A 21,048-nucleotide genomic window follows, 5' to 3' on the forward strand; every position below is an offset into this window, starting at 1 on the left:
AGGGCTGGGGTGATATGCTGGTTCTGGTGACAGTAACCTATCTATCTGCAGGGCTGGGGTGATATGCTGGGTCTGGTGATAGTAACCTATCTATCTGCAGGGCTGGGGTGATATGCTGGTTCTGGTGACAGTAACCTATCTATCTGCAGGGCTGGGGTGATATGCTGGTTCTGGTGACAGTAACCTATCTATCTGCAGGACTGGGGTGATATGCTGGTTCTGGTGACACTAACCTATCTATCTGCAGGGCTGGGGTGATATGCTGGTTCTGGTGACGGTAACCTATCTATCTGCAGGGCTGGGGTGATATACTGGGTCTGGTGACAGTAACCTATCTATCTGCAGGGCTGGGGTGATATGCTGGTTCTGGTGACAGTAACCTATCTATCTGCAGGGCTGGGGTGATATGCTGGGACTGGTGACAGTAACCTATCTATCTGCAGGGCTGGGGTGATATGCTACGGTCTGGTGACAGTAACCTATCTATCTGCAGGGCTGGGGTGATATGCTGGTTCTGGTGACAGTAACCTATCTACCTGCTGGCTGGGGTGATATGCTGGTTCTGGTGACACTAACCTATCTATCTGCAGGGCTGGGGTGATATGCTGGTTCTGGTGACAGTAACCTATCTATCTGCAGGGCTGGGGTGATATGCTGGTTCTGGTGACAGTAACCTATCTATCTGCAGGGCTCGGGTGATATGCTGGTTCTGGTGACAGTAACCTATCTATCTGCAGGGCTGGGGTGATATGCTGGTTCTGGTGATAGTAACCTATCTATCTGCAGGGCTGGGGTGATATGCTGGTTCTGGTGACAGTAATCTATCTATCTGCAGGGCTGGGGTGATATACTGGGTCTGGTGACAGTAACCTATCTATCTGCAGGGCTGGGGTGATATGCTGGTTCTGGTGACAGTAACCTATCTATCTGCAGGGCTGGGGTGATATGCTGGGTCTGGTGACAGTAACCTATCTATCTGCAGGGCTGGGGTGATATGCTGGGACTGGTGACAGTAACCTATCTATCTGCAGGGCTGGGGTGATATGCTACGGTCTGGTGACAGTAACCTATCTATCTGCAGGGCTGGGGTGATATGCTGGGTCTGGTGACACTAACCTATCTATCTGCAGGGCTGGGGTGATATGCTGGTTCTGGTGAAGGTAACCTATCTATCTGCAGGGCTGGGGTGATATACTGGGTCTGGTGACAGTAACCTATCTATCTGCAGGGCTGGGGTGATATGCTGGTTCTGGTGACAGTAACCTATCTATCTGCAGGGCTGGGGTGATATGCTGGTTCTGGTGACAGTAACCTATCTATCTGCAGGGCTGGGGTGATATGCTGGGTCTGGTGACAGTAACCTATCTATCTGCAGGGCTGGGGTGATATGCTGGGACTGGTGACAGTAACCTATCTATCTGCAGGGCTGGGGTGATATGCTACGGTCTGGTGACAGTAACCTATCTATCTGCAGGGCTGGGGTGATATGCTGGGTCTGGTGACAGTAACCTATCTATCTGCTGGCTGGGGTGATATGCTGGTTCTGGTGACAGTAACCTATCTATCTGCAGGGCTGGAGTGATATGCGGGTACTGGTGACAGTAACCTATCTATCTGCAGGGCTGGGGTGATATGCTGGTTCTGGTGACAGTAACCTATCTATCTGCAGGGCTGGGGTGATATGCTGGTTCTGGTGACAGTAACCTATCTATCTGCAGGGCTGGGGTGATATGCTGAATCTGGTGACAGTAACCTATCTATCTGCAGGGCTGGGGTGATATGCTGGCTCTGGTGATACTAACCTATCTATCTGCAGGGCTGGGGTGATATGCGGGTACTGGTGACAGTAACCTATCTATCTGCAGGACTGATATGCTGGGGTCTGTCATAGGTTATTTCCATCTCACCTGAAGCCGTCTTCAGTAGCTATAACATAACCTTGAGTTCTACTAAGATGTCCTGAGGTTTCTGGGTTGGGGCCTTCACGATTTCATTACCAGTAGGAATATTTCCCAGTATAATTAGATATTTCGTCCTTGCGCCTCCTCTTAGATCTAATAAGCCACTTACCGCTGCATTAAGTCTAATTGTCAATCCTATGTGTAGATAAAAGCCACTGAAGTAGCAGAATGTTCGTTTTACAGTCTGGTCATTGGCTAATGATATAATATGCCGGGCCAGTTTCCTTACATTGAGTGGCCAAGACCTAAGCTGGCACCCAGTTTCTGAAAACAGGCTTGGAAGGAAGTCACATTACGGTATAGCAGGGTTTATAAGGAATGGCCACTTTATTAGAGACCCGTTATCGGTCCTCCACTGTATGGACATGAGACATGTGACCACATAGCACCCCCCAAAAAATCAAGTTTTGAATCATTGACTCTACATTTGAGTGGGAAAATTGGGGAACTGTGTGACTATGAACAAGGCCTGGTTATCAGTAGACTAGCCGGGGTCAACCTTGAAAGAATACTGGGATGGTCTATGGTAATTTTAATATCAGAGAGCATCAGCTGCACCCCACTCTTGGCCGGTGTCAAGGTGTCATCAAACGGAAATGGTGTAATTCTCCATATGTCCTGCGGAGGAGCTGTAGAGAAACTGAACACCTATTGTCAAGTTTCTCTACATTTTACAGCTTGGCACAAACAGATACAAACACAACAAAAACTAGGCAGGATATCCAACCAAATCAGTAGCTTTGGAGCCACATTTGGCTCTCAGGAACCCTCCATTAGTAGTAGTTCCAAATCCTGCACCCCAGAGGTGCCAGGTGACTGGTATATGAGACATAACATTGGGTCAGAACTTTATTAGACTTTGCAATATTTATATGTTTTAGATACAATTTGTCAAAATTGATATCTAAAGTGCCCCAAAGCCAGCCAGTCCCATCCAAATCAGAGGGTCAGGCCCATGTCCATCCCACATACAGTATCACCTATATCGTCTTCATATATACAACTATGACATAGTCTTCCCATTCCCAGATAGGACTTCTGGCTACGTCTGCTGACACTATAGTACACTGTGAGCCGCCATATGTATATTCATGTATGACTCTTAAGGTGTTACTTCCTCCCGGCGTCTTCACTTTACACCCTGGATCATTCCGGATCAGAGGACGTATTAATAGCATTGACACCTGGAAGACGCAGCGATAGCTGTAAGGCTGTAAGACGGCCAGAGGAGGATCACTATGTACGGTAGATACTCGTGTATACTGCTGGCGGACAGCCTGTACTCTGTATACTAACTGCTCATACTGACTGTAGTGACCCCATGAGAACAGTATGACGGTCAATCCATACAAATGGTCAGGGTTTGGCTGAACGATGGCTGAAAATTTCCAACATTGCTGACACTTGTGGAGTTACTTTACACAATCATCAGCTGAAATGGCCAAGATTGGTCGTCTGGTTAATACATTGTATATGCACATTATATACAAAGTATACGCACATTATATACATAGTATATGCACATTATATACATAGTATATGCACATTATATACATAGTATATGCACATTATATACATAGTATACGCACATTATATACATAGTATATGCACATTATATACATAGTATACATATACAGTGTGCGCAGCTCATTAGTAACAGTAGTGCGGTATGGCTCTGGCCCCTGTCCACACCAGTAGAGCGGGATTACAGTTACTGGTTTATTTTTAGAGACTAAATGTCACCGTGGAGTGAAACACAACAATGGAGGGATCTGTAATACAGCTGTAACTTTTCTGCTGTTTTGGCATGTGAATACATTATTAATAATTAAAGTGGACTCCCAGAGCTCACAACAAAGACCCCGAGGATAGGTTACATATGTTATATCTGCAGGCCTGGTGTGATATGCTGGTTCTGGTGACAGTAACCTATCTATTTGCAGGGCTGGGGTGATATGCTGGTTCTGGTGACAGTAACCTATCTATTTGCAGGGCTGGGGTGATATGCTGGTTCTGGTGACAGTAACCTATCTATCTGCAGGCTGGGGTGATATGCTGGTTCTGGTGACAGTAACCTATCTATCTGCAGGACTGGGGTGATATGCTGGTTCTGGTGACAGTAACCTATCTATCTGCAGGCTGGGGTGATATGCTGGTTCTGGTGACAGTAACCTATCTATCTGCAGGGCTGGGGTGATATGCTGGTTCTGGTGACAGTAACCTATCTATCTGCAGGGCTGGGGTGATATGCTGGTTCTGGTGACACTAACCTATCTATCTGCAGGCTGGGGTGATATGCTGGTACTGGTGACAGTAACCTATCTATCTGCAGGGATGGGGTGATATGCTGGCTCTGGTAATAGTAACCTATCTATCTGCAGGGCTGGGGGGTGATATGCTGGTTCTGGTGACAGTAACCTATCTATCTGCAGGGCTGGGCTGATATGCTGGTTCTGGTGACAGTAACCTATCTATCTGCAGGGCTGTGGTGATATGCTGGTTCTGGTGACAGTAACCTATCTATCTGCAGGGCTGGGGTGATATGCTGGGGTCTGGTGACAGTAACCTATCTATCTGCAGGGCTGGGGTGATATGCTGGTTCTGGTGACAGTAACCTATCTATCTGCAGGGCTGGGGTGATATGCTGGTTCTGGTGACAGTAACCTATCTATCTGCAGGGCTGGGGTGATATGCTGGTTCTGGTGACAGTAACCTATCTATCTGCAGGGCTGGGGTGATATGCTGGTTCTGGTGACAGTAACCTATCTATCTGCAGGGCTGGGGTAATATGCTGGTACTGGTGACAGTAACCTATCTATCTGCAGGGCTGGGGTGATACGCTGGTTCTGGTGACAGTAACCTATCTATCTGCAGGGCTGGGGTGATATGCTGGTTCTGGTGACAGTAACCTATCTATCTGCAGGGCTGGGGTGATATGCTGGGGTCTGGTGACAGTAACCTATCTATCTGCAGGGCTGGGGTGATATGCTGGTTCTGGTGACAGTAACCTATCTATCTGCAGGGCTGGGGTGATATGCTGGTTCTGGTGACAGTAACCTATCTATCTGCAGGGCTGGGGTGATATGCTGGTTCTGGTGACACTAACCTATCTATCTGCAGGGCTGGGGTGATATGCTGGTTCTGGTGACAGTAACCTATCTATCTGCAGGGCTGGCTCTGGTGACACCCCCCCCCCCCCTTTAGTATTACCCTATCGCTCTGGCTATATTTCTGGGGAAAGCCCTTATATTCCTGTCTGGATTCTGCCCCAGTCGGCCGTTGCCCCCGGGGTTATTATTAGAGGTTCCTTTCGCTCCTTTCTCTGCTTTATTTGCTTCTCGGGAATTGTTGACTGAGCAGAAGTTTTGCCAAAGCCCCAACGAGTTTCCTTTCCGTGAATTCCTCCTGCCGTGTATTTAATGAGCATCAGGTGTCTCGCACAACGTTCCGTCCGCTGTCACATATACAAGATCCTCACCCCTAGTGATACGGTTACTTGTGGACAGATTTATGTGCCTGGAGATGGCGCTATATATATATATATATACTGTATGTGTGTGTGGTCAGACCAACTTACTGCAGATCAGAGATCAGATGCCGTTCACTCCCATTGATAACCCCGTTGGACCACAACAGATCAGCTGTTTGTAGTGGCAGTGCTGTCTCAGCACATCTAGGTCATAAACCCATGAAGCAATGCAGATCATCTTTTTATGCATATGCAAATCAGCCTTAAAGTGCACTGGGGGCGGGGACTGATTTGAGACATTTGCTGACACAGACAGAGGCTGGAAACATGACACCGGGCACCGGAGCAGAAGGTCAGGTCTCTGGGACTGTCAGGACTCCCCATATGTACATGGCAGCAGGTTTCTTGGCCGCAGTCTTCACTAGGCAGTGCCCTTTAAAGGATTACGGCGGTAATGCCGCGCGTTGCGCTAATTTATCACAATGACATCTTTAATTCATGACTCTATTGTTATAAACTGGCAATACTTGGCCCTGGTATAATCCCTGCCCTTAGGGCCGCGCATGACCTATAACTGGCACCGTAACGAGGTAGATGGAAGTACGAGATAGAGCCGGTTTCCTCTGCGGGATTAACCCTTGCTCTACTGACTTGTTTTATATACATTTTAAGGATTTTTTTCTGCATACATATCAGACCCATGTTGGGGGTCCGACAGCTGGGAACCAAACTGACCTCAAGAATAGGCACAAGATGGGACATTGTATCCCCCCTATAGTTCAGTACTTGAAGTATATATAAAATAACTTTCCAGAAATGACTAGTACAAGTGAATAGAAGAAACTTTGTAATATATCTTAATAAAGAAATCTGTTTCCTTCACCACTTATCAGACTGTTACCTTTTACATAGATGTCTACGGAGAGAAGAAGCTGCTGGAAGAGACACACAAATAACTGCTGCTATATTGTGAGGAAGAGAGAACACTTGTGACACTGCTGTATCTTCAAGATAAGACTCTATTACTGCACAGAATGAGGCTCGAAATGATCAGTCTCCTCCTCCCCCTCCCCTCTCCATAGACTTTTATCTGCAAATTGGGTACCGAGATGGATACAGAGAACAAAACAAATTTATTGAATAAGATATATTACTAAGTTTCTTACTATTAATTTATAAAAACCTGTTTTAGAATTGACGACATGCTTTAAAGTGGACCTCCAACTATAAAGCCACTTGTCACAGGTGAATATAAGAAGCTTTGTAATATCTCTTATTAAGGAGATCTGTTTCCTTCTCCACTTCTTAGGCTGCTCTCCTCCTCCTTATCCTCACTCAGTCTATGTGTTTACATAGAGTGTGTCCAGGTTACACATAGGAGTCTATGGAGAGGGGAGGGGGAGGCTGTTATGTGATTTCTTACCCCATTCTGTGTCTTATCTTGAGACACAGCAGTGTTTCCCTCCCTCGCAGAGTGTAGCCATCCCTTCCAGCCACCATAGACTATATTATTTTATAATCTTTAATATGATATATTAAAGAGTTTCGTCTACCCCCGCCCCCCTTGTATTCATTTATGGAACGTTATTATACATTTGTCGTTGTATTTGAAAGCAATTGTCCATGAGATCAACCTCTTCTCAGATGAGGCCCATCAGCAATCAGTTGATCACTAATGATCTGCAGCTGATCGACACAAAGCAACTATACATTTCTCCACCAGCGGCCACTACTGGAGAGACCTGGTATTTCATGTGGCCCATTGACTTTGAGTCCTCCAGTGATGTTTGCTAATAGATGGGAGTCCTGAGGCCTTAATGTTGTACATGGACATAGCCGGCCCCCCTTACGGGCCTCGGAGCTGGAACCTTAGCCTTCTATTTGCGTCAGCGCTCTTGCCTCCATTAGCATAGCTGTTGATGATAATTATTACCTACGACTAATCCTTGATAGTTGGCAACCATGGAGCCCGGACAGAAAAAGAAACGTCCCTTGCCATCTGTGTGTCTAACATTTCACTTGTCATTCATCAGTACTATGCTGGCAGCCCACCCGGGGCCGGGGTCACACGATTATCTGATGTCTGGGCACCACTATGGGCATTACCAAATGCCAAGGACTTCTGAATAAGGTGCCGTTACAGTGCCCATCTTTCCGGCATAAAAATCTAGACTATACACAAAGATACAGGATGACTTTACACCTAGCCTAACTTTGTGTCAGTCTTTACTGAGATGTTGGTATTCTATTCATGAAGCAAAAACATCAATCTCATCACATAAACTGACTCAAACTGGTCGCTCGGAGACATTCCATAACTATCGCAGTAGGAGGGGGAGATATAGCGTATCCTCGGCACGGTCTGCGCGGCCTGTCACTCGTCAGCTACTACAAGACTCCTCTTATCTCCATCCAGAGTATTGTGACAAGGCCGCAGCATTGGATTACAACAGATGGCAGGGAATTCTTTCACATGGGCTGAGATATCACAATAACTAGATGGCAGCCTGTCCCACCGAGCGCTGCCCTGTCCCTGCATGTCCCTGTGATACTGGAGCGCTCGCCGCCATCACTGCAGGTCTATGATCTGTTATTACCTGCAAGTGTCTGTCAGCGCCACCATGTTGTCAGAGTCTCTCTCAGTCCGGCCGTGAGCGCTCGCTGCAGTCTCATGTGACACCCAGGGATTATTTATACCCCAACTACAGGGGGACAGCAGACGTGTGCCCAGAGACTCTACAGAACCCCAATAATACTGTGATGTCACTGTGTGTATTATCCTGTACTGTGACATCACTGTGTGTATTATCCTGTACTGTGACATCACTGTGTGTATTATCCCTGTACTGTGACATCACTGTGTGTATTATCCTGTACTGTGACATCACTGTGTGTATTATCTCTGTACTGTGACATCACTGTGTGTATTATCCTGTACTGTGACATCACTGTGTGTATTATCCTGTACTGTGACATCACTGTGTGTATTATCCCTGTACTGTGACATCACTGTGTGTATTATCCTGTACTGTGACATCACTGTGTGTATTATCTCTGTACTGTGACATCACTGTGTGTATTATCCTGTACTGTGACATCACTGTGTGTATTATCCTGTACTGTGACATCACTGTGTGTATTATCCTGTACTGTGACATCACTGTGTGTATTATCCTGTACTGTGACATCACTGTGTGTATTATCCCTGTACTGTGACATCACTGTGTGTATTATCCTGTACTGTGACATCACTGTGTGTATTATCCTGTACTGTGACATCACTGTGTGTATTATCCTGTACTGTGACATCACTGTGTGTATTATCTCTGTACTGTGACATCACTGCGTGTATTATCCTGTACTGTGACATCACTGCGTGTATTATCTCTGTACTGTGACATCACTGTGTGTATTATCTCTGTACTGTGACATCACTGTGTGTATTATCTCTGTACTGTGACATCACTGTGTGTATTATCCTGTACTGTGACATCACCGTGTGTATTATCTCTGTACTGTGACATCACTGTGTGTATTATCCCTGTACTGTGACATCACTGTGTGTATTATCTCTGTACTGTGACATCACTGCGTGTATTATCCTGTACTGTGACATCACTGTGTGTATTATCTCTGTACTGTGACATCACTGTGTGTATTATCTCTGTACTGTGACATCACTGTGTGTATTATCTCTGTACTGTGACATCACTGTGTGTATTATCTCTGTACTGTGACATCACTGTGTGTATTATCTCTGTACTGTGACATCACTGTGTGTATTATCCCTGTACTGTGACATCACTGTGTGTATTATTCCTGTACTGTGACATCACTGTGTGTATTATCCTGTACTGTGACATCACTGTGTGTATTATCTCTGTACTGTGACATCACTGTGTGTATTATCTCTGTACTGTGACATCACTGTGTGTATTATCTCTGTACTGTGACATCACTGTGTGTATTATCTCTGTACTGTGACATCACTGTGTGTATTATCCCTGTACTGTGACATCACTGTGTGTATTATCCCTGTACTGTGACATCACTGTGTGTATTATCCCTGTACTGTGACATCACTGTGTGTATTATCCTGTACTGTGACATCACTGTGTGTATTATCTCTGTACTGTGACATCACTGTGTGTATTATCTCTGTACTGTGACATCACTGTGTGTATTATCCCTGTACTGTGACATCACTGTGTGTATTATCTCTGTACTGTGACATCACTGTGTGTATTATCCTGTACTGTGACATCACTGTGTGTATTATCTCTGTACTGTGACATCACTGTGTGTATTATCTCTGTACTGTGACATCACTGTGTGTATTATCTCTGTACTGTGACATCGCTGTGTGTATTATCCCTGTACTGTGACATCACTGTGTGTATTATCTCTGTACTGTGACATCACTGTGTGTATTATCTCTGTACTGTGACATCACTGTGTGTATTATCTCTGTACTGTGACATCACTGTGTGTATTATCCTGTACTGTGACATCACTGTGTGTATTATCCCTGTACTGTGACATCACTGTGTGTATTATCTCTGCACTGTGACATCATCACTGTGTTGGTATAATAAACAGGTGTCCAGTACATTGCACAAGATGACAGTTTGCTAATGGGATGTTACTATATCAGCAAATTACAGTGGAGATTGGAATAACTGACCCCCTCCCCACCTGGACCCCCAGGGAGCGGCGCTGCTGTAGACTTCTATAGAGGAGACTGGGCGCTGTGGACTCAGTGTAGACCGGGGGTACTAAATCCTTCGGCACTACAACTCTCAGCATGTATAATTGCTCTGCTGATCTTGGAACTCCCAGGGAAGTGAATGGAGCAAGTTTGGAGTTGTAGTTGCCCAGCGGTCGGAGTGCTAAAGGTTGCTGACCCCTGGTGCAACACCTCTAAGGGTAGAGCAATACTGCTCCCTAGTGGTCGGGTCAGTTATACCCATCTTGGTTCCCTTTACATGCACAGTGCTCCGTTCTGTAGGAATCTCTTTATATACAAATAAAGTCTTGTTTACAAAGAAACTAAATTAAAAAAAAACAACAGAAAACTCCAGAAACCCCTAATCTATTACAAGTAGCCGGTACCGTATATAGTAAAGGGTTACAATCCTGTTGGTAAGAGTAACACCTGCTGGATTTACAAAGCTCTTTACTCGGGCAGTCGCGGGTGCACAAACTTTAGAAAGCCTTAGATCTTTGTTATGTTTTCCACGTGTTCTGGGGTCTGTTCACATTGGTACGTTACTTACTTTGCAACAATTGGACTAAACCTAAGCGATATCAGAAGTGCGACAATCTAACAGCCATGTCTAAACTGTCACCAACAACCTCCTGCGGGATCCCTCCTTATAGGATAGAGGCTCTCACACAGCACAGTCAGCAGATCCGTTACAATGTATCACCTGACATCCGGATAGAACGTTCAGACAACTTACCCCGTGACGTCACAGCTCCACAGGTGCCAGGTACTGGAGCCCCTCACCCGGAGTCGCCGCCCCCTGCAGGCACAGCTGCCCCTGAAGCCCCCAGTCCGTGCCCGGCCCCTGCTCTATGCCTCACCTCCCTCCTGTGCCTCCTCCCCCTCTCCCTGGCACAAACTCTTATTTTGGCACTTGACATTGAGCTGCATCTCTGCTCCTCGGCCGGTGGGGGCGCTGTGACTTTAACAATTGACTTTATTCTATTCTTAGTGAATTATTACCTGGGGTCTCCTGGAAATTCCACATGATTTGGGCTAAAATGAGTTATAGAATTAGGGTTCAGTTCATACAATGTGGATTTTAGCACCAAAGTCCCAGGGACCTCCTTAGGTTGCATGGCTTTTTGCACATGTGCATTTGGATATATTGTATAATGGTCTGAATCCTTCATGTCTGAACATGTTCCAGTGGATCTCCACACATGTGCTTGTTCGTATCCAGCTGCCTCTGCCCGTACCTGGGGCTGTCCTTGGTATTGCAACTCAGCCCCAGTCATTTGAATGGGACTGAACTGCTGCTATACCATGTGACTGATGCAAGTGACATCAGAATAGGATGTGATTGTGTCACTTATGAGCCTCTTCACATAGCTGATCAGCAGGGGTCCTGGGTGTCGGACCCCTCCGTCCATATACTGGTCTCCCTATAAGTGATGATAAGTACCTACCTGCTGTGGTGTCAGAGGGGGCAGGTTATGTGTCGCCCTGTGGAATGTATAAGACAGAAGGCTGGGCTGTAGGGCTTTGCACACACATAAAGTTGCTGATTTTATAAGGCGATTACTTTAACAGCAGGGATCTGCAATTGAATAATGAAGAATTCGTGCGGGCTCCTTGGTATGCACTCACCTAAGTAGGTCATCTGGTTTTAGGTAACCCCGGGCAGCGCCAGGTCTTGTTACAAGGTCACCTGCAGCCGCATGCAAGGCAAGGAAAGGACTGTCTTAAGGAGTCACCAGAGCTCAGTGCACGGCTATGCCCTGGCACTCCCCATACACATGCACTCCTGGCACACCAAGCTTGCATGGAAGAGGAATAAACTACTGCCTGATACAGTAAATCTCAAAAAGAATCCACCAATAGACGATTGGATGGGTCCAGCCGAAATGATCACCTTTATCTGATAGGTACCGGTTGGTCTCTTTTAGAAGGTGCCCTATGGGGCAGATTTATTAAAGAAGACTTTATGCTAATTCCACAAACCCCACTTCTTTGTATCATTTAATACTTGCTCCTCCATCAATTCTGGCACAGGTGGAATTTTTTCTCTACCCCTCAACGTTCCTGAGCAATCGGTGCTGGTAGTTTTGTTGCCTGATTGTCTAGACGCTCTCATGTCAAGTGGGTGGTGCCAGTGCACCAATAAGAGTCACGCCCCCTTGCCTGACACCACCCACTTGACATTAGAGAGTCTAATTAAGGTGTGATCACTGGTGGACCAATCATAGGCCTCAGCGGTGACTCGGGGTGCATGACCACCAGGAGAGCACCGGACGCTGTGAGGTGGGGGCCCAAAGGAGGTGAAGGGAGGTGGCCATGAGTGTTTGTATGAGATTTGATGGGTTCTGATACCTGGACCCCGCACAGATCAGCCATTGAAGTCAACTCTGCAACTATGTATTTGCACTGTAACATCATTATTCTCCTCCATACACTTCATGGTCTGGATGCTGGCTGTATATATGTATATATACAGTGTAATATCATTATTCTCCTCCATACACTTCATGGTCTGGATGCTGGCTGTATATATGTATATATACAGTGTAATATCATTATTCTCCTCCATACACTTCATGGTCTGGATGCTGGCTGTACTGCTCAGCGGGGTGCAATGATTAGTTTGGTCTTTAGCGCCACCTGGTGGTCTCTATTAGAAGTGTCTTTACATTTGACAAAAAGTTGCACAAATGAACTAAACATCTTAATGTTCACTTTGTCTCGGTTGATAATAGACATTATGAAGGAGGGGACAAGAAGAACATAAGGATAAGGAGCAACTCTTACTGTCTACCCCTCTAATATGAACAACGAAGACCCCAGACCTGTTATCTTCTCATTAGTAAAATGAAGACACCCACCATTATTCTAAAGAAGGAGCATTGGCCTCTTCACTGTATTACCTGACACAGCGACCTCCATACATACGTGACCGTGTCTGGTAGTGCAGCTTAGTCAGTTCACCGGTATGGTCAGACTTGCAGTACCGCACATAGCCACATGCATATAGATGTCACTGTGTCAGGAACTGAAGGGGTCAACCAATGGGGGGAGGGGGAGTTATATTACACCCCTTATCAGTCATATATTGATGGGCTGCTCTAAGGATAGGCCACCAGTAAAAAATCCCAAAAAGTCAAATGACCAAGGACCTTATTGATAGATCAGTTTTATTGTGTCTGAATGGCGACCTCCAGATCCTTTACATAGTGACATAATAAAGCGTACACTGCAGCCCTAGTCTGAACTACTCCCTATAGACGTGGATATTCTGTGTCTGATACAATGTATTGAATATCATTTCACAGGAAATCATCCGAATTGTGACAATTACAAATAAAGTTTACAGAGTCTGTATTTAAAGGGGATGTTCATCTTCTCAGGGAGTGACATTATGTCCTTTGGTCACATGGTCACACTGCAGCGCAGCTCCATTCATTTCAATGGCCATGTGACCAACAGATGTGATGTCACTTCCTGAGAAGAAGAATGCAGCCATTTTTTTCTAATTCTGCACATCCCCTTTAAGGAACTGACATCACTCCAATAACAATAACACATTGACCGTGTGTGTGGGGTTGTCACAGAATTCACCCAATGCATTGTTCCTCCATGAGTTCCTTCTGGCACACACAGCTCTGCTGCCTCCTCCCCTCCTACACCCAAACCTCTGGTGCTTCCATGTTTCCTCCCTGCAAACAGCCTACTTTCTCCATTCACTCAGCTCCTCTGCCTTCATGTCCCTCACACACTCAGCCCTGCTACATGTAACTTTCATCAAACACTCAACTCTGTTACAATCACCTCCTCTCACACTCCACTCTGCTACATCAACCTTCCAACACTACCACACACAGCTCTGCTACATCCACATTCCAACATTATCACACACAACTCTGCTACATTTACATTCCAACACTACCACACACAGCTCTGCTACATCAACCTTCCAGCACTACCACACACAGCTCTGCTACATCCACCTTCCAACACTACCACACTCCGCTCTACTACATCAACCTTCCAACACTACCACACACAGCTCTGCTACATGCACATTCCAACACTACCACACTCTGCTCTACTACATCAACCTTCCAACACTACCACACACAGCTCTGCTACATGCACATTCCAACACTACCACACACAGCTCTGCTACATGCACATTCCAACACTACCACACACAGCTCTGCTACATGCACATTCCAACACTACCACACACAGCTCTGCTACATGCACATTCCAACACTACCACACACAGCTCTGCTACATGCACATTCCAACACTACCACACACAGCTCTGCTACATGCACATTCCAACACTACCACACACAGCTCTGCTACATGCACATTCCAACACTACCACACACAGCTCTGCTACATGCACATTCCAACACTACCACACACAGCTCTGCTACATGCACATTCCAACACTACCACACACAGCTCTGCCACATCAACCTTCCAACACTACCACACACAGCTCTGCTACATCCACCTTCCAACACTACCACACTCCGCTCTACTACATCAACCTTCCAACACTACCACACACAGCTCTGCTACATGCACATTCCAACACTACCACACACAGCTCTGCTACATGCACATTCCAACACTACCACACACAGCTCTGCTACATGCACATTCCAACACTACCACACACAGCTCTGCTACATGCACATTCCAACACTACCACACACAGCTCTGCTACATGCACATTCCAACACTACCACACACAGCTCTGCCACATCAACCTTCCAACACTACCACACACAGCTCTGCTACATCCACATTCCAACATTATCACACACAACTCTGCTACATTTACATTCCAACACTACCACACACAGCTCTGCTACATCAACCTTCCAGCACTACCACACACAGCTCTGCTACATCCACCTTCCAACACTACCACACTCCGCTCTACTACATCAACCTTCCAACACTACCACACACAGCTCTGCTACATGCACATTCCAACACTACCACACTCTGCTCTACTACATCAACCTTCCAACACTACCACACACAGCTCTGCTACATGCACATTCCAACACTACCACACACAGCTCTGCTACATGCACATTCCAACACTACCACACACAGCTCTGCTACATGCACATTCCAACACTACCACACACAGTTCTGCTACATCCACCTTCCAACACTACCACACACAGCTCTGCCACATCAACCTTCCAACACTACCACACACAGCTCTGCTACATCCACCTTCCAACACTACCACACTCCGCTCTACTACATCAACCTTCCAACACTACCACACACAGCTCTGCTACATGCACATTCCAACACTACCACACACAGCTCTGCTACATGCACATTCCAACACTACCACACACAGCTCTGCTACATGCACATTCCAACACTACCACACACAGCTCTGCTACATGCACATTCCAACACTACCACACACAGCTCTGCTACATGCACATTCCAACACTACCACACACAGCTCTGCCACATCAACCTTCCAACACTACCACACACAGCTCTGCTACATCCACATTCCAACATTATCACACACAACTCTGCTACATTTACATTCCAACACTAACACACACAGCCCTGCTACATCCATATTGCCCCCTCCCCATTCAGCCCTGCTACATTCACCTTCCACCACTGCTACACTCAGCTCTGTTACTTCCATTTCCCCCCACCACACTCACTCTGCTACAGTGTGTAAGTGTATTCATACATTTCCAGGAAGGATTAGAGGGGAATTGTAATATCCTATCATTATTGACTAAAGCAAGCATTTCCATCTGTCAGCTCGGAAATCAAACACGTCAAATGATCACCTTCTAAGAGTCCTGTCCAAAAACATGGAATGGAGCCCATTTGTTTCTTAGCGTTCTTACTTTGCAGCATTTTCCCACACCTGCCTAAAACTTTTGCACAACAATGAGGATTCTGCTGTGAAATCTTCCATCTCTTTGTACTTATCACTTCCTTCTTCCTCTCTCCGTCCCCTGGTCAATGTTAAATCCTCTACAGCGCCCCCACAGGGCAAATAGAGCATTACACTGTAGAATCAGTGGTGTGTCCGTTTACATTCCGGGACCCCCCTTGTATTGACTCACAATTCACTAATAGGGTATCCAGAAGACCCCCATATTGTGTCGGCTCAGGTGTCGTCTATTGTAATGATCCATCTAGAGCTACTTCTATATCTTATCTGGATAACGTAAGGCCGCGCACTCGTCTGACCTGCTGAATATATTCATGAAAATTGACGTAAATCTTACTCAAATTTTTGTAGCAAAGCTGAGATACCGTTTTGCAACAATTTCCATCAACGTCTCAAAACATGTGTTCAAGTTTCTTCTTCGAATCAAATTTATAGACGATTTGGTATCCGTCGTCCCAGGCATAGAGGTTCTGGTCTCTTGGGTTGTAATGGACGGAGGAATGGCTGCTGTATCTCTTTGGGAAATATAGCGTTGGGATTTCGTGACCGTCAATGAGATCCGAAGTGTCGTAAATACAGTCGATGTGGGATCGGCCCCCGCTCGGACTATTATACATGACATACAAGGTCCCGCAGATAACAAAGGCGCCTTCTGCATTGTTCCTGCTGCAGGTGGTATTCCACATGTCTCTGACCTCCATTTTGTTGTGGTCTATCTTGGTGAGTCCAATGTTCCCCCCATTGGTCGAATCTGCGTGAATGGCCCAGAGACCTTGTTCGTCCATGGCCAGGTCGATTTTTGTGTATGGTGAGAGCTCGTAAGGTGGAAGGTCTCCAGCCCCGTCTATAGTCACCGACTGCGTCACGTTGGTGAGGACGTTGTATTTCATAATTTCATTGACCGTACCGTTTCTGTGGAAAAAGACGTGGTCGTTGTAGACATGGAGACCCGTTCCTTGCCAGAAGAACGGTAACTGTAGATTTTTCGCTTTTTGCAGATAGTCCCGGCTCGTGAATTCTTCTGCGTTGGCAAATTCTAGAAGAACGTTGTTGGTGGATTCGGCAAAGAAGTAGATGTTGTCCACATTGTCTCCAGTATTCTTCATCCAAGCGCCAACCGCACCTCCAGCCTTCTTCACCGTTTTCTGGGATTTGATTTGAGACAACATTGTTGTACAGCCTGAAATAACGAAACATAAGAAGAGTTCTTAAAGATTTGTCTGCTCTCAAAAACATTCCTACTAGGAAGGTCCTCTGATACTTGAGGACCACCAATGAAGCCCCTACTTCTCAGGTCTTTGTTTCCTTATAATTCCATTTTAACACCAAAAAAATCCAAAAACATCTCCATCTCTGAAGCTCCCACTTACTTGAGCTCGGTTTGAGCTGCAATTTTTTCTTCTCCTCGGTTTTTTCCACCACCAGCTTCTCCACCAAGCGTTCGTCCACCTCTATCTGGGTGTTTGGGGAAACGGAGTTCTCCAGGTAGTCGATGTCCCACTCGGCCCTCTCCAGTCTGGCCCATAGACTCTCCATTTCGCTCTTGACCTCGTGTTTGTGGTTGCTGAGGTTATCCAGGCGTGACATCAGTTTATGGGACAATTCTTTGAAATCGTGAAGGTATTGCTGAATATCTTGTTCGCATTTGTAGAGTCTGTCCTGAAATGGGGAAGAAAATGGTTTATTGATTGTTTGCAGATCAGCAGGTGCCAAAGATTTGTAACATTTTGTAAATTTTTTAATTTTTTTTCTTCCCGAGTAAAACTGGCCATAAAGCCTTGATGTGACCACTAGAGCCATAGTGGGATCGCTCGTACACTCGGGGGTGAGGGTCAATTTAGTTAAAAAAAAACCCAACGCAATACCCCAAAGTAGTGAGTTTGGGCAAACTGGGTCATGATCAGCCAGGGGGACCAATGGCCAAAAAGTTTCAACAAGGCTAACTTTTTTGCATTATTCTTAGAACCGATTGTTGACCAAAATGGCCAACAGTTGCCCATTTTGACTCACAAAATTAACCCTTTTAATCTCCCAATGAACTCTTCCATTGTTTGGTTGATGTAAAACTAATGGAGTGGGGTCAAGAGCTGGGGCTTAACAATGAGACAAAGTATCTTTCCTGACCCACATCAAAGACCTCTTACCAGATACAATGTTTATCTGTCTTTGCCATGACAAAACCCCTAAAACCACTGTCTTTTGGAAGAGAATTCCTAGGCATTGTTTTATATTCCAAGTCATCCTACAAGGCGTCTTTGTAAGTTGGACATTTATTTTAGAGTTGCCACCTTCCAATAGTTGACAGTTTTCCATATTCCAGTAAGAAATACAAATTTTCATAACTTTTCCCCCAATGTTTTGACATTATTTTTACCAAATAACTTACCGATAGCTTCATTGTGAAGTTATATGCTCCCCTCTGGAGCACTGACCTGCTCTGCTGCATGAACAGGAGATCACACTCACGATGCAAGCCTATGAGAGTTAGACTTGCATTGTGAGTTTGACTGTTTCCTATTCAGACTGGAAACTCCGGCCCAGATTTACTAATAGTAAGTCAATGTAACTTGTCAGATTTATCACAGTGCCTGGAACCTTTAAGTGCCCCCCTCTTACTGAAAATCCACAGACGAAACATATTAGCCGAAACTAGATGTGCAAAGATGTTTACGTCAATGTCTAGTCGTACCCTTATTAGTAAGTCTGGGACACTGTGCGCATCAGAGGGGCAGAGACGAGGTCAGTGCTCCAGATGGGAGCATATAAGTAAAGATGTCACTTATGTATTTACTAATTTTCTAGTGTAAGAAAATATTCTTTACTGGATTGCTTCTTTAGGTCTCTACAATGAGACAAAATACCCCCCCCCCCCCGGCCCCCTCCCGAATGTATCAGATAAAACATAAGAAGAATAAAATGTAACACAGTAACAATTGATGACTACGATGAATTCCTCCCATCCCGGGCTCGCGCGTCTTCTCTATTAGTCGCTAATACATAATATTTGATGGAAACACTTTAAGGAGAGCGTAAAAAGCGCTAAAAGCGAGTCTAATTAATCTCTGGGGCTTCGGCGCCGCACCGAGCTGTCTTCAGCAGATTCTCAGCACCAGCTAAGCATGAAAAACAACACGAACTGGAGAAAAACCTTCATTTAGATGAATCCGGAAAAAAAATCGCAACATAGATTTGTAACGTTTTCGGAGTAAATATTGTTTTGTTTCCCATTCTTTATGGCGCGGTTACGTATTTGCAGCCCCGACCAGGCGTCACTTCTAATGGCCATCAATTGTCAGGGTAACACATACTAGAGGCAGATTTATAGGCGTCCATATGTTCTGCTGTGTAGTAGGAAACGGTGCAAATCACATGCAGATGGTGCCCCGGTCACGATTTTCAGCGCTTTGAGTCATGGGATCTTCTACAACATGTCTCAACAATTGCTCGCATGCCTGGGTAGTCGTAGAAAAGGTTGTACATGATTAGAAAAGCATGGCTGCTTCTTCCAAAAACTGCGCCACACCTGTCCTCAGGTTGTGTGTGGAATTGCAGGTTGGTGCTCTTTGCAATAGGGAAGACGTGGTGCAATGTCAGACACACCAAGTCTAACGTCTACGTCCGGGTACCCTCTATTATTTGGGGTGGCACCAGAGCTGTTTACACCACATAGTGGCCGGGAATGGTACTGCAGCTGTCTCCCAATAGTGTGAATGGTGGAGAGGGTGTTGGGTGTCAGACCTGCACCAATCTGATATTGAGAACCTATCCTTAAAGGGAACCTGTCACCAAGACTGAAAAATCCCACCCTGAACATTTTGTTGTATTATTTCTCCAAATCTGTTCCACTATTTCAAAGTTATAAGCCCTTTTAGTGTCTTAGTAGCCAGGTGGGTGGTAACACTGCATGACATACACAGACCAAACCCCCAGAGAAACCACAGTGTTACCAACCACTTGGATATGCAACTTTGTATCCACTATCAGGGCTTATATCTTTGGAATAGCTGAACAGATTTAGATAAACTAAACACCAAATTGCTCAGGGTGACGGCACCGATCACATGATAGATGTCATTGGGCTTTTCAGACCTGGCGACAGGTCCTCTTTATAGTAGGCCAACCCCTAAAACCCCTTTAATTAAAGGAAAAGTTTCCCTTTAACACCAAATTCTTCACAAGAATACAAGATCTGGATACGTAAGTCTTAAGACACCCCTGCTAGGTCTGGTAAACAAGACCCACTGAAGATAATTGTATCACGTACCTCAAGAGTTAAAATACGTTTCTCAATGTATCGTATCATTGATTCGTCTTGGGCTGCGCACGGAGGGATTGTGAGAGCCATCAGCAGGAACAGGGACACGACGCGCAAGGAATAATCATCCATATTGGGGTCCTTGAAGACTCTGGTGTCGGGGAATCAGGGGATCCTATAATGTGCAGGAAGGCGAGCGCTCGATCACGTGCGGACTCTTTACAAGGGGCTTCGGGATTCACGAAAGCGTCCTGCAGCCTCCTTACTAATAGTAACAATGCCTGATAGAAATTCTTTCTGCTCGGGGCGGCCAAATCTTGTGATCAAATCCATATGTTCCGAGTCAAATCTCTCACATCTGCAACGTACAAGAGATTTGTTCTGTGTTCCATTGGTAGTAGAGGAAGAAGTATACAAAGGGCGTTATATTACACAGTCGGAAGCGCTTGGACGGCGCCCAGACTAGGGATAGGCTCATGGAGTTAGCTGGGCTTATCTCTAGCACGCTGAGTTGGATCGTAGGGTCAGAGGTTCAGTATTAAAGGGGTCTCAGCACCCACATTCTCTGAGTTTTATTAGTAGGGGTGGGGTGCACCCCTATAGGACCAACACCTTTATAGTGCCAGAACGGAGAGGGGTTACAAAGGGCATCTCATGCTGGTGAGTAGGGGGGCAATGGTCTGAGCCTGGACT

At 45.7% G+C, this 21,048-nt stretch overlaps 2 protein-coding genes across 2 annotated transcripts in view; both read right to left on the bottom strand.

Annotated features, from left to right (window-relative positions):
- Window positions 1-10,971, bottom strand: part of PPFIBP2 (PPFIB scaffold protein 2) — a 100,054-nt gene extending 89,083 nt beyond the window's left edge. Inside the window, exon 1 of the mRNA XM_075280899.1 lies at window positions 10,893-10,971. The gene's annotated coding sequence lies outside the window, so the exon portion shown is untranslated. The remainder of the gene's footprint in view (window positions 1-10,892) is intronic.
- A 5,503-nt stretch (window positions 10,972-16,474) lies between these two features.
- On the bottom strand, window positions 16,475-20,788 carry OLFML1 (olfactomedin like 1). Its single transcript, XM_075283613.1, has 3 exons — window positions 20,365-20,788; window positions 17,471-17,759; window positions 16,475-17,280 (listed from the first exon to the last, which is right to left on the bottom strand). Exons 1-3 carry the CDS (start codon window positions 20,485-20,487, stop codon window positions 16,493-16,495), a joined length of 1,200 nt encoding a protein of 399 aa, XP_075139714.1. The 5' UTR covers window positions 20,488-20,788; the 3' UTR covers window positions 16,475-16,492.
- Window positions 20,789-21,048: the final 260 nt, after the last annotated feature.

Source organism: Leptodactylus fuscus, chromosome 7 (assembly GCF_031893055.1).
Source record: "Leptodactylus fuscus isolate aLepFus1 chromosome 7, aLepFus1.hap2, whole genome shotgun sequence".
NCBI lineage: Eukaryota > Metazoa > Chordata > Amphibia > Anura > Leptodactylidae > Leptodactylus > Leptodactylus fuscus.